A 17,409-nucleotide genomic window follows, 5' to 3' on the forward strand; every position below is an offset into this window, starting at 1 on the left:
AGAATAGCAGATCCAGAGTAACCAAGGGAGGTGATAGGTGGGAATGGACCTGTGGTTGCAGAAAGGCAATACTTGAATTTATTGCAGAGTTCAGGATACATGGCTTGACTTGAAAAACAGTTGTCTGTAGCAGTAACATTCAGGATACAAAAACACACAAGAATGGCAGTGAGACTAAAGGTCAGCCCCTCAACAGGGTTCCTATTACAGCTAAGATTATACCTAAATCATTCCATGGAAGGCCTAGTGTCTGCAGGTTTTTTAAAACTTTCAGTTTAAACTTAGAGTACCAGGTGAGGGAAGTTATTTACTAATTAGTGAACTTAATTCATCAAGTTTTAAGAGAGGAGCAAAAACCCACAGATACTCAGCCTTCTACAGAATACGTTTGACAGGTGATCTAGTCAAGGGGTGGGGTCCCAAACTCAACCCTGGGATTCCCCACAAGATCGGCAAGGCAATACTATGAAACACAAATTCACTTAATTACATTCATTTGTTTAAATTACCATAGTCATGTAGACTTTAGTTTAAAAGACAGAGCTGCATCAAGTAGAACATGATTAGAACTACTCATCAGAGACTGAAAGCATGTGTGAGCTGCTTGCTAATTACATAGCTCACCACACCTGGCTTCAACCTGAGCAATCAACTTGGTGGCAAACAATTACGGTCAGGCACACCTAAAACGGCAGCTAGCTATACATGGCAATGGACTAGTTTACTTTATCCAAACCACACATGTATATACTTTCAAGCATTTTAGATATTAACTTCATGAAATGCCTTTTAAAATGGTGATGAGGCCAGGCTAAGGCTGCCTCATCACACAGGTATAAGATGTGTTTAAAGTTTACAGTGATAGATGCTCTGCTGTGGCCTCTTCCTTGTAAACCAGAAAAGATGTGACTGTCATTTTGCAGACAGTACCAGAAACTGTAGTTGATAAATGTATGTTCACTAGAGGGCAGCAAAACCATGATAATGTAGGCCTATATGGGGTATGAGGAGATGCCATTTGCTTTGTTCGAGAGTATCAAATCCATGATGCATTGTGGGGAAATGGTGACTGACTGACTGATCTGCAAACATTGATGAGTAGTTATTTAAGATGCAAGGTGATTTGTAGATCAGTCCTTCGGCAGTCGCCAACAATGTCGAACAAGCCCAATGGTCGCATTCCCCCGCTCTGACGTTACTTGCATTAACCAATGGTTGAATGCCTCGTCATCAACTTACAAATTGCTAACAGAAGCCTACACACTGGTTTAATCAACGTTGTTCCATGTTATTTCAATGAAATGACGTTGGACCAAAGTTGAATAGACCTCTGTGCCCAGTGGGTATTTTGTCACAGCCTGGTGAGGGGAGCTATAGGAGGACAGGCTCACTTTAATGCCTGGAATTGTATCAAACACAAACATATGGAAACCACGTTTGACTCCGTTCCATAAACTCATTCCAGCCACTAAAATGAGCCCGTCCTCCTATAACTCCGTCCACCAGCCTCCTCTGCAGACCAAGTATGGGCAGCCTGGATCAAAATGTTGTTTTAAAAGGTCAGAGTTGGAACTAACCATTTTAAATTAATAAGTACTGTATTTCATCAAGATAAGTGTTTCCTTTAGGCTTCTCAAGAGGAGCCCAAATAATGTCTTAACCTAGAGCTTGTGTGGGTTTAGCCCTTATCACTACACCAATTCAATTGCACTAGATTTGGGTCATTGGACGTCCCCTTTAGCCTTGTCAGGGAAATGCCCCGACTCTTAGACACTGCCCAAATGCTGTCTAAACACAAATATGCCTCGCACGCGAAACAGGTTTGGAAACATTTGTAACTTAACTTTAATATGAATGACAACATTTTTCAAACACAAAATATACACTTACTGTATACATGACACAGTATAGCAAAGTTGCAGCCAGCTGTGTTTTGATTAACACCTGCTTCTAACCGGAAATGTGGAATGGAAGGGTCCAATGGAAATGTGAGTGCAGGGTGAGAGGATGTGTCATTCCATGGCTGAAGGCTGTTACAGCTGGGTGCAACTTTCTAAACTGCTTACAGTAAGAGTATCTTATATTCTTACTCACTGGTACAAAAGTTCAGTTCCAAAAGTTTTCAAAACCGTATTGCGAGCTAGGATTATGAACGTTTCTAAACGTTAAAACAGAGTGTTGGGATTGTAGTTCACATAGAGCAAACTGTGGTCCATACCTTCAGCAGACAACCCAAAAGGCAAGATAAGGCTCAGACAATAGGAGCTCACTTGCCTATTTCAAGTGAAATGTGAAACTTAAGCTATAAGTATAAAATATTAAGCGAGTGACTGATCTCATCCATATTAAATTCTCCCTTTTCATGTGCTATAATAAAAAGTTTGGAGCTAAAGTTTTTGTCAGTGGCCTAAAGAAATTATGATACATTGCATTTGGGGGGGAAATCAATTTCAGCGAGACAAAGGCAATTTCAGCGAGACAAATTTTTAGGTCTATGCCCTCACTGAATTAGTTTCATTATTGCTACAACTTTACTGAACAAACGCAACATGTAAATGCAACATGTAAAGTGTTGGTCCCATGTTTCATGAGCTGAAATAAAATACACCAGAATTGTTCCATACCCTCAATAAGCTTATTTATCTAAAATGTTGTGTACAAATTTGTTTACATCTCTGTTAGTGAACATTTCTCATTTGCCAAGATAATCCATCCATCTGACAGGTGTGGCATATAAAGCAGCTGATTAAACAGCATGATCATTACACAGGTGCACCTTGTGCTGGAGACAATAAAAGGTCACTAAAGTGCAGTTTTGTCACAAAACAATGCCACAGATGTCTCTAGTTTTGAGGTAGCATGCCATCGGCATTCTGACTACAGGAATGTCCACCAGAGATGTTGCCAGAGAAATTAATGTTCATTTCTCCACAATAAGCCACCTCCAAAGACATTTTTGAGAATTTGGCACTACAACATCTGAGCCATTAATATTTATACGGCTAAATTGGGTGTTTGTTACATTTTACACCACAGTAAAATGCAATGGATGTGTTCTAATTATTATGTTCTAATTATTATGAGCTGAACACACTGAAAACAAGTGGCTATTTGGACATTAAGTATTATAGAAGTGGATAAAGTACCTAAAGACTGTACTTTTTTTTAGCCTGGTAACAGTACAGGGAAGTAGCTAAACAATTCACAGCGGACACCGAAAACAAAAGTTTCTTATTGGACATGGTCTGGTGGTCCCTCTACATCAGCTTTCATTTGATCCCTTGTGAATACAACCCTGGATTGATTGAACTGAAGTTAGACATGTGACATTGAACAGAAGCAACATGTCCACTAGAGGGAATTCCCTCCTCACATTCAAATTCTGATGCAACGCATGAGAAGAGATTTGAGCTGAGTTTGATTAAAACCTTTTTGGGATAGGGGGATGGTTTTTTACTTTTGGATGAATAACGTGTCCAGATTGAACTGCCTCCTACTCTGTCCCAGATGCTAATATATGCATATTATTATTAGCATTGGATAGAAAACACTCTGAAGTTTCTAAAACGTTTTGAATGATGTCTGTGAGTATAACAGAACTCATATGGTGGGCGAATACCTGAGGAAAATCCAACCAGGAAGTGAGATATCTCTGGTTTGTAGTTTTTCAAAGTTTGGCCAACCGAATACCAAGTGTTTATGGAGTCAAGTTGCACTTCCTACGGCTTCCACTAGATGTCAACCGTCTTTAGAAACTGGTTTGAGGATTCTACTATAAAGGAGGGGCTCATGAGACCTGTTTGAGTTAGTGGTCTGGCAGAGTACCTTGGTCTCATGACGCGCGCTCCCGACAGAGTTGCCTCTCGTTCCAGTGCTTTTCTTCAGACATAGGAATTCTCCGGTTGGAACATTATTGATGCTTTATGTTTAAAACATCCTAAAGATTGATTCAATACATCGTTTGACTTGTTTCTACGAGCTGTAACGGAAATGTTCGAGTTTTTGTCTAGACGAAGTGCTCACACCTCATGAAGATGGATTACTGGGCTGAACACGCTAACAACTAGTGGCTATTTGGACATAAATGATGGACTTTATGGAACTTTATCAGTCATTTATTATAGAACTGGGATTCCTTGGAGTGCCTTCTGATGAAGATCATCAAAGGTAAGTGAATATTTATGGTGTTATTTCTAACTTCTGTTGTCTCCAAAATGGCGGATATTTCTCTGACTGGATTGGGCTCTGAGCGCCGTTCTCAGATTATGCTTTTTCAATAATCTGACACAACAGTTGCATTAAGGAGAAGTCTATCTTTAATTCTGTGAATAACACTTGAATATTTTATCAATGTTTATTTTTGGATATACATATGAACTTTATCAAACAAAACATACATGTATTGTGTAACATGAAGTCCTATGAGTGTCATCTGATGAAAATCATCAAAGGTTAGGGATTCATTTTGTCTATATTTCTGCTTTTTGTGACTCCTATCTTTGGCTGGAAAAATGGAGGTGTGTTTTTATGACTTGGCTATGACCTAACATAATATGTTGTGCTTTCGCTGTAAAGTATTTTTGAAATCGGACACGATGGGTAGATTAACAAGATGTTTATCTTTCATTTGCTGTATTGGACTTGTTAATGTGTGAAAGTTACATATTTCAAAAAAATATTTTTGAATTTCGCTCACTGCCTTTTCAGCAGAATGCTGTCGAGGGGTTCCGCTGCACTAGAAAGGTTAACATTGAGACAAATCGACATCTGGAAGGTGAATAACATGAACACAACATGATGTATCTTTGATATGCTTTTCTAGCATGCCTGTTGTAATGTGAATGCAGTGAAGTTCATTTACAGTTGGATATGTTGTTGTGGTTCTATAACAATACAATCCATCTAAACTCTCCACTCACCATATTTCATGTCCAACACACTAACACAATAAACCATTGAAATTATAATAACATATATAGAGAATTTCATTCAGTAAAGAAATCTAAATGAGATTGTTTACAGTGTTAAGTAATACAGAGATTCTTAACCAGGGGTACAAAGAACCATGGACGTACTTGGCCTATCCACAGCAGGAACTTAAGACTCATGATTAGACCATAGGCTTACTGGTAAACTGCACGAGGGGGTACTCTGGGGGTACTCCGGGCAGAGCGAAATTCAGTTGGTGGTACAGTAACCGCAAAAGGTTGGAATTCACTGCAGTAATACATGCATGTGGTTGACTGTGATGTCAGATGTATCCTATTTCCTGTTCTTTATAAGTAGAGAGACATACATACAGAGACAGACAGCAGTACACAGCCAGCTGTGGTGATATTATTATTATTTTTTATTTTATTTTTTATTTCACCTTTATTTAACCAGGTAGGCTAGTTGAGAACAAGTTCTCATTTGCAACTGCGACCTGGCAAAAATAAAGCATAGCAGTGTGAACAGACAACGCAGAGTTACACATGGAGTAAACAATTAACAAGTCAATAACACAGTAGAAAAAAATGGGCAGTCTATATACAATGTGTGCAAAAGGCATGAGGAGGTAGGCGAATAATACAATTTTGCAGATTAACACTGGAGTGATAAATGATCAGATGGTCATGTACAGGTAGAGATATTGGTGTGCAAAAGAGCAGAAAAGTAAATAAATAAAAAACAGCATAAAAACAGTATGGGGATGAGGTAGGTGAAAATGGGTGGGCTATTTACCAATAGACTATGTACAGCTGCAGCGATCGGTTAGCTGCTCGGATAGCTGATGTTTGAAGTTGGTGAGGGAGATAAAAGTCTCCAACTTCAGCGATTTTTGCAGTTCGTTCCAGTCACAGGCAGCAGAGTACTGGAACGAAAGGCGGCCAAATGAGGTGTTGGCTTTAGGGATGATCAGTGAGATACACCTGCTGGAGCGCGTGCTACGGATGGGTGTTGCCATCGTGACCAGTGAACTGAGATAAGGCGGAGCTTTACCTAGCATGGACTTGTAGATGACCTGGAGCCAGTGGGTCTGGCGACGAATATGTAGTGAGGGCCAGCCGACTAGAGCATACAAGTCGCAGTGGTGGGTGGTATAAGGTGCTTTAGTGACAAAACGGATGGCACTGTGATAGACTGCATCCAGTTTGCTGAGTAGAGTGTTGGAAGCCATTTTGTAGATGACATCGCCGAAGTCGAGGATCGGTAGGATAGTCAGTTTTACTAGGGTAAGCTTGGCGGCGTGAGTGAAGGAGGCTTTGTTGCGGAATAGAAAGCAGACTCTTGATTTGATTTTCGATTGGAGATGTTTGATGTGAGTCTGGAAGGAGAGTTTGCAGTCTAGCCAGACACCTAGGTACTTATAGGTGTCCACATATTCAAGGTCGGAACCATCCAGGGTGGTGATGCTGGTCGGGCATGCGGGTGCAGGCAGCGATCGGTTGAAAAGCATGCATTTGGTTTTACTCGCGTTTAAGAGCAGTTGGAGGCCACAGAAGGAGTGCTGTATGGCATTGAAGCTCGTTTGGAGGTTAGATAGCACAGTGTCCAATGACGGGCCGAAAGTATATAGAATGGTGTCGTCTGCGTAGAGGTGGATCAGGGAATCGCCCGCAGCAAGAGCAACATCATTGATATATACAGAGAAAAGAGTCGGCCCGAGAATTGAACCCTGTGGCACCCCCATAGAGACTGCCAGAGGACCGGACAGCATGCCCTCCGATTTAACACACTGAACTCTGTCTGCAAAGTAATTGGTGAACCAGGCAAGGCAGTCATCCGAAAAACCGAGGCTATTGAGTCTGCCGATAAGAATATGGTGATTGACAGAGTCGAAAGCCTTGGCGAGGTCGATGAAGATGGCTGCACAGTACTGTCTTTTATTGATGGCGGTTATGATATCGTTTAGTACCTTGAGTGTAGCTGAGGTGCACCCGTGACCGGCTTGGAAACCAGATTGCACAGCGGAGAAGGTACGGTGGGATTTGAGATGGTCAGTGACCTGTTTGTTGACTTGGCTTTCGAAGACCTTAGATAGGCAGGGCAGGATGGATATAGGTCTATAACAGTTTGGGTCCAGAGTGTCTCCCCCTTTGAAGAGGGGGATGACTGCGGCAGCTTTCCAATCCTTGGGGATCTCAGACGATATGAAAGAGAGGTTGAACAGGCTGGTAATAGGGGTTTGCGACAATGGCGGCAGATAGTTTCAGAAATAGAGGGTCCAGATTGTCAAGCCCAGCTGATTTGTACGGGTCCAGGTTTTTCAGCTCTTTCAGAACATCTGCTATCTGGATTTGGGTAAAGGAGAACCTGGAGAGGCTTGGGCCAGGAGCTGCGGGGGGGCAGAGCTGTTGGCCGAGGTTGGAGTAGCCAGGCGGAAGGCATGGCCAGCCGTTGAGAAGTGCTTATTGAAGTTTTCGATAATCATGGATTTATCGGTGGTGACCGTGTTACCTAGCCTCAGTGCAGTGGGCAGCTGGGAGGAGGTGCTCTTGGTCTCCATGGACTTCACAGTGTCCCAGAACTTTTTGGAGTTGGAGCTACAGGATGCAAACTTCTGCCTGAAGAAGCTGGCCTTAGCTTTCCTGACTGACTGCGTGTATTGGTTCCTGACTTCCCTGAACAGTTGCATATCACGGGGGCTATTCGATGCTATTGCAGTCCGTCACAGGATGTTTTTGTGCTGGTCGAGGGCAGTCAGGTCTGGAGTGAAACAAGGGCTGTATCTGTTCTTGGTTCTGCATTTTTTGAACGGAGCATGCTTATCTAAAATGGTGAGGAAGTTACTTTTAAAGAATGACCAGGCATCCTCAACTGACGGGATGATGTCAATGTCCTTCCAGGATACCCGGGCCAGGTCGATTAGAAAGGCCTGCTCACAGAAGTGTTTTAGGGAGCGTTTGACAGTGATGAGGGGTGGTCGTTTGACTGCGGCTCCGTGGCGGATACAGGCAATGAGGCAGTGGTCGCTGAGATCCTGGTTGAAGACAGCGGAGGTGTATTTGGAGGGCCAGTTGGTCAGGATGACGTCTATGAGGGTGCCCTTGTTTACAGAGTTAGGGTTGTACCTGGTGGGTTCCTTGATGATTTGAGTGAGATTGAGGGCATCTAGCTTAGATTGTAGGACTGCCGGGGTGTTAAGTATATGATGTCACTGCTGAGGAGTTTGCTGTTGTTCACTTCTCATTCAATGAATTGACCACAGCAGCAGGTAAGGCAAGCTATTTCTTCCCACCAATCAAGGTTGATTATGTATTAAGTCATCAGTATGGTACATATGTATCTTTGAATCTAACAACCATGGGAAGGTGCTGTATTACTACCAGCGTGACTCCAAGCTGACCCCCAGGAAACGCTACTGGGACAGAGTGAAGACTGAGGGACCTGTGGACCAACTGACCATCACCGTCAGTAACCTGACCATAGAGGACACAGGTGTCTACTGGTGTGTTTACACAAAATTCAATGAAGCCACATATGAAAATGACATCAACTGAGGAAGAGGCTCCACTCTGTTCGTGGTGAATGGTAGATGTACTTTTACACTCTAGGAGTTGTGATATGTTTTACTCTTCTCATGAATGAACAATCCATTTCACATGTAGAAAAAATGTGTGCAATCTAGAATCCAGACTAGTGTTTCTCAGTCTATGGTTCATGGACTGGCAGCAGTCCCTCAGGTGTTTCAGACCAATTTGGTCAAATCTCAAGTGTTAGTTTCAATTTAAACAACCATAGCCTGTTGGTCCAGATACCAGAAAGTTGACAAACATTGTTCTTCAGTGACTTTTCTTTTGTACAATTCTGTCTCCGATAGTTATTTTGTGCATACTGGTTAAATTTTGCCATCTGGTGATGTCTTCCATAGACGATGCCCTCTAGCTGCCATGCCCCACAGCTACTGCAGTAACACTGGCCCCCTTTCACCCAGCCAATGAGAAGCCGTGCCCATCTGGCGTGGAAAGCATCATCATCATCATCACCAGCATCTTGACCACCCTGATGTGTGCCGTCATCTTCCTCGTCTGGGTCGCTCCACTGGTGAGTGTGCTGAAGGTTGCCCAGGTGATGGGTCAATGACTATCAGACTATCAGAATAATAGGCCTTTTCCGATGGCTGTTATTTCTTACCTCAGTGTTCACCTCCTCGTTGGCAAACTATGGTGTCACCAGAAGATGCTTGTGAAAGGCTGAGGAAATCTACCTCTGGCTTTCCAACAGGGGGGTTGATGCTCCTTAAACTTCCTTACACCAGCGTCGCAAACAAGAGCAAAGTAAGGAGACATTGTTAAGTGAAGTCAACCAAGACCTCTCTGGTATGTCTGGAGTAGATGGCAGCAGGATCAAGATGATACACTACATGACCAAAAGTATGTGGACACCTGATTGTCGAACATCTCATTTCAAAATCATGGGAATTAATATGGAGTTGGTCCCCCTTTTGCTGCTATAACAACCTCGACTCTTCTGGGAAGGCTTTCCACTAGATGTTGTAAAAATGCTGTGGGGACTTGCTTCCGTTTAGCCACAAGAGCATTGGTGAAGTCAGGCACCTGTATTTGGGGAGTTTCTCCCATTAATCTCTGCGGATCCTGGGGCGGCAAGGTAGCCTAGTGGTTAGAGCATTGGACCAGTAACCGGAAGGTTGCAAGTTCAAATCCCCAAGCTGACAAGGTACAAATCTGTCAGTCTGCCCCTGAACAGGCAGTTAACCTGTTGTTAGGCCGTCATTGAAAATAAGAATTTGTTCTTAACTGACTTGCCTAGTTAAATAAATAAATAAGAAGCTCGGCCAGGTTGGATGGGGAGCATTGCTGCTATTGTCTGGTCTCTCCAGAGATTTTTGTTCAGATTCAAGTCCGGGCTCTGGCTGGGCCACTCAAGGATATTCAGAGACTTGTCTCAAAGCCACTCCTGTGTTGTCTTGGCTGTGTGTTTTGGGTCATTGTCCTGTTGGAAAGTGCACTGTCGCCCCAGTCTAACTGCCTGAGCACTCTGGAACAAGTTTTCATCAAGGATCTCTCGGTACTTTGCTCTGTTCATCTTTGCCTCGATCCTGACCAGTCTTCCAGTCCCTGCCACTGAAAAACATCCCCAAGGGATGATGCTGTCACCACCTTGCTTCACTGTAGGGACGGTGCCAATTTTTCTCCAGATGTAACGCTCGGCATTCAGGCCAAAGAGTTTAATATTGGTTTCATCAGACCAGAGAATCTTGTTTCTCAGGATCTGAGAGTCTCAAGGTGCCTTTTGGCAAACTCCAAGCAGGCGGTCATGTGCCTTTAACTGAGGAGTGGCTTCCGTCTGGCCACTACCATAAAGGCTTGATGGGTGGATTGCTGCAGAGATGGTTGTCCTTCTGGAAGGTTCTCCCATCTCCACAGAGGAACTCTAAAGCTCTGTCAGAGTGACCATCGGGTTCTTGGTCACTTCTCTGACCAAGGCCCTCCTCCCTCAATTGCTCAGTTTGGCCGGGCGGCCAGCTCTAGAAAAAGTCTTGGTGGTTTCAAACATCTTCCATCTAAGAATAATGGCCACTGTGTTCTTGGGGAACTTCAATGCTGCTGACATTGTTTGGTAGCCTTCCCCAGATCTGTGCCTCGACACAATCCTGTCTAGAAGCTTTACGGACAATTCCTTCGACCTCATGGCTTGGTTTTTGCTCTGATATGCACTGCCAACTATGGTTTGACAGTGCTCCAATCAAGTTGTAGAAACATCTCAAGGATGATCAATGGAAACAGGATGCACCTGAGCTCTATTTTGAGTTTCATAGCAAAGGTTCTGAACACTTATGTAAATAAGGTATCTGTTTTTTATTTTTAATACATTTGCAAAAATCCTTGTTTTGCTTTGTCATTATAGGGCATTATGTATAGATTGCTGAGGATAATTTATTTAATCAATTTTAGAATACGGCTGTAATGTAACAAAATGTGGAAAAAGTCCAGGCTAAACAGCGTAACCAAAGATTACTTCTTCATCCGCTCTACAACAAACTGCTATGGAGCAAATTGTAAAATGGTGTTCAACCCTGAGCTGAGAGTAAATTATAGCCTTTCTACCTTAGCTCCTAAACCATTCCCATATCGATTAACCAACTTTACTTTGTTAATTAGACCAAGCAATACTATGAAAAACAAATTCAGTTAATTACATTCATTTGTTAAAATTACCATAATTAGTCAAGTAGGCTTTACTTTAAAAGACATAGAACTACATCAAGTAGAACATGATTAGAACTACTCCTCAGAGACTGAAAGCATGTGAGCTGCTTGCTAATTACATAGCTCACCACACCTGGCTTCAACCTGAGCATTCAACTTGGTAGCAGACAATTTAGGTCAGGCACACCTAAAATGGCAGCTAGCTATGCATGGCAATGGACTAGTTCACTTTATCCAAACCACACGTATTTACTTTCAAGCATTTTAGACATTAACTTCATGAAATACCTTTTAAAATGGTGATAAGGACCGGCTAAGGCTGCGTCAACACACACAGGTATAAGATGTGTTTAAAGTTTACAGTGATAGATGCTCTGCTGTGGCCTCTCCCTTGTAATTCAGAAAAGATGTGACTGTCATTTTTCAGACAGTACCAGAAACTGTAGTTGTTAACGGTATGCTCACTAGAGGGAAGCAAAAGCATGATAATGTTTTAGGGTATGAGGGGATGGCACTTGCCATGTTTTAGAGCATTAAATCCATGATGCATTGTGGGTAAATGGTGACTGGCTGGTCTACAAACATTTATGAGTAGTTATTTTTGATGCAAGGTGATTTGTAGATCCGTTATTAGGCAGTCGCCTGCAATGTCGAACAAGCCCAATGGTCGCATTCCCCTGCACAGACAGTTGCTTGCATTAACCACTGTTTGTGTGCCTTGCCAACAACTGACAATTTGCTACAACATATGGTTAGTTGATACTTAAAAAACCTATCCAGGCATTGTAAGATCTGTCAGAAATGTCTAAGCATAGGAACCCAGAATTGTCTATGCATTCAATGGGCTCATTTGGTATTCACGTTTGCTGTGAGAAAAATGTCTAAAAACAACAGACCTCCATAAATGGAGTTACAGCTTGTAAACTAAAATGCCCGTTAGTAGGCCAACAGAAGCCTACCCACTGGGCACACACTGGTTGAATCAACATTGTTTCAACGTAATATATGCAGTAATATTGACTATACGAAAATGTACATAAATGACAGCGAGTCTAACGTTCAGCCCCTCAACAGGGTTCCTATTGCAGCTAAGACTATGCCTAAATCATTCCATGGAGTGCCTAGTGTCTGCAGGTTATTTTAAAACTTTCCGTTTAGACCTAGACTACCAGGTGAAGAAAGTTCTTTACTAATTAGTGAACTTAATTCATCAAGTGAAGAGAGGAGCGAAACCCACAGATACTCAGCCTTCTTTGGAAGGAGTTTGACACGTGATCTAGTCAAGGGGGGTCCAAAGCTCAAGCCTGGGTCCCCCCCACACACAGTGAGTATTTTGTCAAAGCCTTTGTTTTAAACAATCGGCAGCTGTTTTACGTTTACAATCAGCAGCTTAATCAATTTTGATTGGCTGCACGAGGCCTATATGGCATTTTGTTTTTGCACATTGAAGAGGCAGATAGGTCAATATCATTCATATAAAAAACTACCAGAGGAGGCTGGTGGGCCTCATTGTAATGCCTGGAATGGAATAATGGAATGGTATCAAACACAAACACATGGAAACCACGTTTGACTTCGTTCCATTAACTCCATTCCAGCCACTAAATTGAGCCCGTCCTCCTATTACTCCTTCCACCAGCCTCCTCTGCAGACCAAGTATGGGCATACTGGATTAAAATGTTGTTGTTTTAAAAGGTCAGAGTTGGAACTAACCATTTTAAATGAATAAGTACTGTATTTCATCAAGGTAAGTGTTTCATTTAGGCTTCACAAGAGGAGCCCAAATAATGTCTTAACCTCGAGCTCGTGTGGGTTTAGCCCTTATCACTACACCAATTCAATTGCACTAGATTTGGGTCATTGGACGTCCCCTATAGCCTTGTCAGGGAAATGCCCCGACTCTTAGACGCTGCCCAAAAGCAAATATGCCTCACACGCGAAACAGGTTTGGAAACATTTGTAACTGAACTTTAATATGAATGACAACATTTTTCAAACACAAAATATACACTTACTGTATACATGACACAGTATAGCAAAGTTGCAGCCAGCTGTGTTTTGATTAACACCTGCTTCTGACCGGAAATGTGGAATGGAAGGGTCCAATGGAAATGTGAGTGCAGGGTGAGAGGATGTGTCATTCCATGGCTGAAGGCTGTTACAGCTGGGTGCAACTTTCTAAACTGCTTACAGTAAGAGTATCTTATATTCTTACTCACTGGTACAAAAGTTAAGTTCCAAACGTTTCCAAAACCGTATTGCGAGCTAGGATTATGAACGTTTCTAAACGTTAAAACAGATTGTTGGGATTGTAAGTTCACATAGAGCCAGTTGTGGTCCATACCTTCAGCTGACAATCCAAAAGGCTATAGTTTCATTATTACTACAACTATACTGAACAAAAATATAAACGCAACCTGTAAAGCATTGGTCCCATATTTCATGAGCTGAAATAAAGTATCTCAGAATTGTTCCATATGCACAAAAAGTTTATTTATCTAAAATAAAACGTCCCTGTTAGTGAATATTTCTCCTTTGCCCCAAAAATGTAATAAAATCATCCACCTGACAGGTGTGGCAAATCAGGAAGCTGATTAAACAGCATGATCATTTGCACAGGTACACATTGTGCTGGGGACAATAAAAGGACACTAAAATATGCAGTTTTGTCACACAACAATCCCACAGATATCTGAATTTTTGAGGGAGCGTGCAATTGGCATGCTGACTGCAAGAATGTCCACCAGAGCTGTTTCCAGAGAATTGAATGTTCATGTCTCTACCATAAGCCACCTCCAATGTTGTTTTAGAGAATTTGGCAGTAAATCCAACCAGCCTCACAACCTTAGCCCACGTGTAACCAATTCAGCCCAGGACCTCCAGATCCGGCTTCTTCACCTGTGGGATCATCTGAGACCAGCCACCCGGACAGCTGATAAAACACAGGAATATTTATGTCTGTAATAAGGCCCCTTTGTGGGGTAAAACCCATTCCGATTGACTGTGCCTGGCTCCCAATTTAGTGGGCCTATGCCCTCCCAGGCCCACCCATGGCTGTGCCCCTGCCCAGTCATGTGAAATCCGTAGATTATTAAGGCCTTATTCATTTATTTCAATTGTCTGATTTCCTTATATGAACTCTAACTCAGTAAAATTGTTGCATGTAGCCTTAATATTTTTTTCAGTAATAGAAACATCTGAGTCATTAATATTTATACGGCTAAATTGGGTGTTTGTGACATTTTACACCACAATAAAATGCAATGGATGTGTTCTAATTTACGAATAGAACCTCCTCAATCTTCCATGTAATGGTCAGTAGAGCGATATTTTGGGGACGCCAATGAGCTCAAACAAATGTATTCGTACGTCAACAACCTATGACGTCGTCTCTGCGACCTCTCTCTCTTCACATGGATTGATTGAATACGCACGGATGATGTCATGCATAGAAAGCCGAACACTAAAATAACAGCATGTTCATAAGTGGGACGTGCGTAAAAGGCACATCAACATCCATTCGTGCCACTGATGCACCCGTGATTCCGTATGCACGCTTGTGTGGTCTGAAACTTGGAGCATCCCACGAAGTGCACATCAGGCTTGGTGAAACATTCAGTGACAATAAATAATACAGGCTAGGCTACGATAGTTCGAGTAGGCTACTCGATGGTTTGAATTGGGATACGGCGAACGGTTACGCATGAGCCGCGGCAACAGTTAGAACAGTGAAAGGACAAGCGTGATCTAGTACAAGAATACTTGGACGAATACTCTATTCATTTGTTGGGTGGAAACGTTGACTAATTGTCGCCCAAAAGACCAGAACATGAAGAAAAGTCCTGCGAATTCAGGTATGTTGGGAAATGTGTTGTTATTGTGGAATACACTATTGTGCGCCCACCCCTCAATTTCAAGTTGCTTTATTTCCACGAGATCTTGGAGGCTTGTTGCAGATGATGTGATATGTTTGAGTACATGTCTGTCTATTATGTATTTTCAGCACATAATTATTTTAATTTGAACCTCTTTTATGTACATTTCTGAATACATGTTCGTTTAATGATCTATAGGCTAGTGTTTTTCCCTACATGTCTGCATTTCCCTGTATTTTCATTACTTGCATGACTTGTCATTAGACAAATCAAAGAGCCTATAGTTTAACACAGGGAGAGGTACAGGTCAGTCACCTTTATTCTCTTTCTCTCCTTTTTAGTGAGACTCTCTCCTTTTATTTATTTGATCTTTCTGTCTCTTTTTACATTTTTCTTCTCTCCCCTCTGACCAGTGTGTGTATGCAGACTGAGTGTTCTCCTTCTAGAGGAGAGCCTCCTGGACTTCTCTAGCCATTAAGGCCTCTGTCTGTCCCATTATGCTTCATCCCTTTGTCCTTCTCCTTCCTGCTCTCTATGGCTGTGATGTGCTGGCCCTCTCTAGGCTGTGCTCTATTAATACATATAGTTGTGTGTGTGTGTGTGTGTGTGTGTGTGTGTGTGTGTGTGTGTGTGTGTGTGTGTGTGTGTGTGTGTGTGTGTGTGTGTGTGTGTGTGTGTGTGTGTGTGTGTGTGTGTGTGTGTGTGTGTGTCACAGCATACCTCTGCTCACTGGCTCCTCTCAGACCCCATCTGTGCTTCCCACTCGTTCCCAACGTTCAGGACCACAGGACGGGCTCCTGGGATCAAGTGGATCAGAGAATTGGAAAATAACACATGCTGATGCCAAAGTGTTTTTTAGTGTGTTGGGATTCATGCTCAGATTACAGTTGGCAATACAGCACAAATGGATCAGGGACCAGGCTAAGCATCATTAAGTCAGTGTGTGACCTTTCAGAGGGAAGGAGAATGGCCTTTAAAGCAGGGCCTTTTCCTACATAGCATTATCCTCAGCAGTTTATGGAGTGCTTTGAGTGATTATCACTGTATGTCGGCTCCTGGGAGAGCTCTGATACTGATACCAGCCCTCTCCTAGTGGTGGTGTTGAGACAAACCAGACAGCCTGTCCCAAAACACTCACTAACCCTTCTCCTTGGGCTTATCCTTTCGATGTTAAATCTGTAGGTTGTTAGCAATATGGTGGAAGGTCCCCCACTACACTGCTGAAACCTATCGAGAGCCTTCAGATCTGTTTATACTGATACCAGTGCTCTGTTTGTGAGGTTGAGACTAGAGGTCGACCGATTAATCGGAATGGCTGATTAATTAGCGCAGATTTCAAGTTTTCATAATAATCGGAAATCGGTATTTTTGGACACTGATTTGGCCGCTTTTTTTTAGAAACTGTACATTTGATTTGTTTTACACCTTTATTTAGTCTTTATTTAACTAGGCAAGTCAGTTAAGAACACATTCTTATTTTCAATGACGTCCTAGGAACGGAGGGATAACTGCCTCGTTCAGGGGCAGAACGACATATTTTCACCTTGTCAGCTCGGGGGATTCAATCTTGCAACCTTACAGTTAACTGGTCCAACGCTCTAACCACCTGCCTCTCGTTGCACTCCATGAGGAGACTGCCATTTACGCGAAAGCAGTAAGCCAAGGTAAGTTGCTAACTAGCATTAAACTTATCTTATAAAAAACAATCAATCAATCATAATCACTAGTTATCTACACATGGTTGATGATATTACTAGTTTATCTAGCGTGTCCTGCGTTGCATATAATCGATGCGGTGTGTATCGTTGCTCCAATGTGTACCTAACCATAAACATCAATGCCTTTCTTAAAATCAATACACAGAAGTATATATTTTTAAACCTGCATATTTAGCTAAAAGAAATCCAGGTTAGCAGGCAATATTACCAGGTAAAATTGGTTCACTTTCTTGTGTTCATTGCACGCAGAGTCAGTGTATACAGTATGCAACAGTTTGGCCCGCCTAATTTGGCAGAATTTTATGTAATTATGACATAACATTGAAGGTTGTGCAATGTAACAGGAATATTTAGATTTATGGATGCCACCAGTTAAATAAAATACGGAACGGTTCCGTATTTCACTGAAAGAATAAAAACATTTTTTTCGAGATGATAGCGTCCGGATTCGGCCATATTTCCCATCCCTGTGGTTAGCGCTGCTCTATTTCCCATCCCTGTGGTTAGCGCTGCTCTATTTCCCATCCCTGTGGTTAGCGCTGCTCTATTTCCCAGCCCTGTGGTTAGCACTGCTCTATTTCCCATCCCTGTAGTTAGCGCTGCTCTATTTCCCATCCCTGTAGTTAGCGCTGCTCTATTTCCGATCTCTGTGGTTAGCGCTGC

The 17,409-nt window shown here is 42.4% G+C and overlaps 1 protein-coding gene across 1 annotated transcript in view; it reads left to right on the forward strand.

Annotated features, from left to right (window-relative positions):
* Positions 1 to 14,794: 14,794 nt before the first annotated feature.
* LOC124002804 (septin-9-like) overlaps positions 14,795 to 17,409 on the forward strand; it is a 91,376-nt gene continuing 88,761 nt past the window's right edge. Inside the window, exon 1 of the mRNA XM_046310552.1 lies at positions 14,795 to 15,007. Within this exon, the coding sequence (XP_046166508.1) occupies positions 14,983 to 15,007 (25 nt within the window). The 5' untranslated portion in view covers positions 14,795 to 14,982. The remainder of the gene's footprint in view (positions 15,008 to 17,409) is intronic.

Source organism: Oncorhynchus gorbuscha, linkage group LG18 (genome assembly GCF_021184085.1).
Source record: "Oncorhynchus gorbuscha isolate QuinsamMale2020 ecotype Even-year linkage group LG18, OgorEven_v1.0, whole genome shotgun sequence".
NCBI lineage: Eukaryota > Metazoa > Chordata > Actinopteri > Salmoniformes > Salmonidae > Oncorhynchus > Oncorhynchus gorbuscha.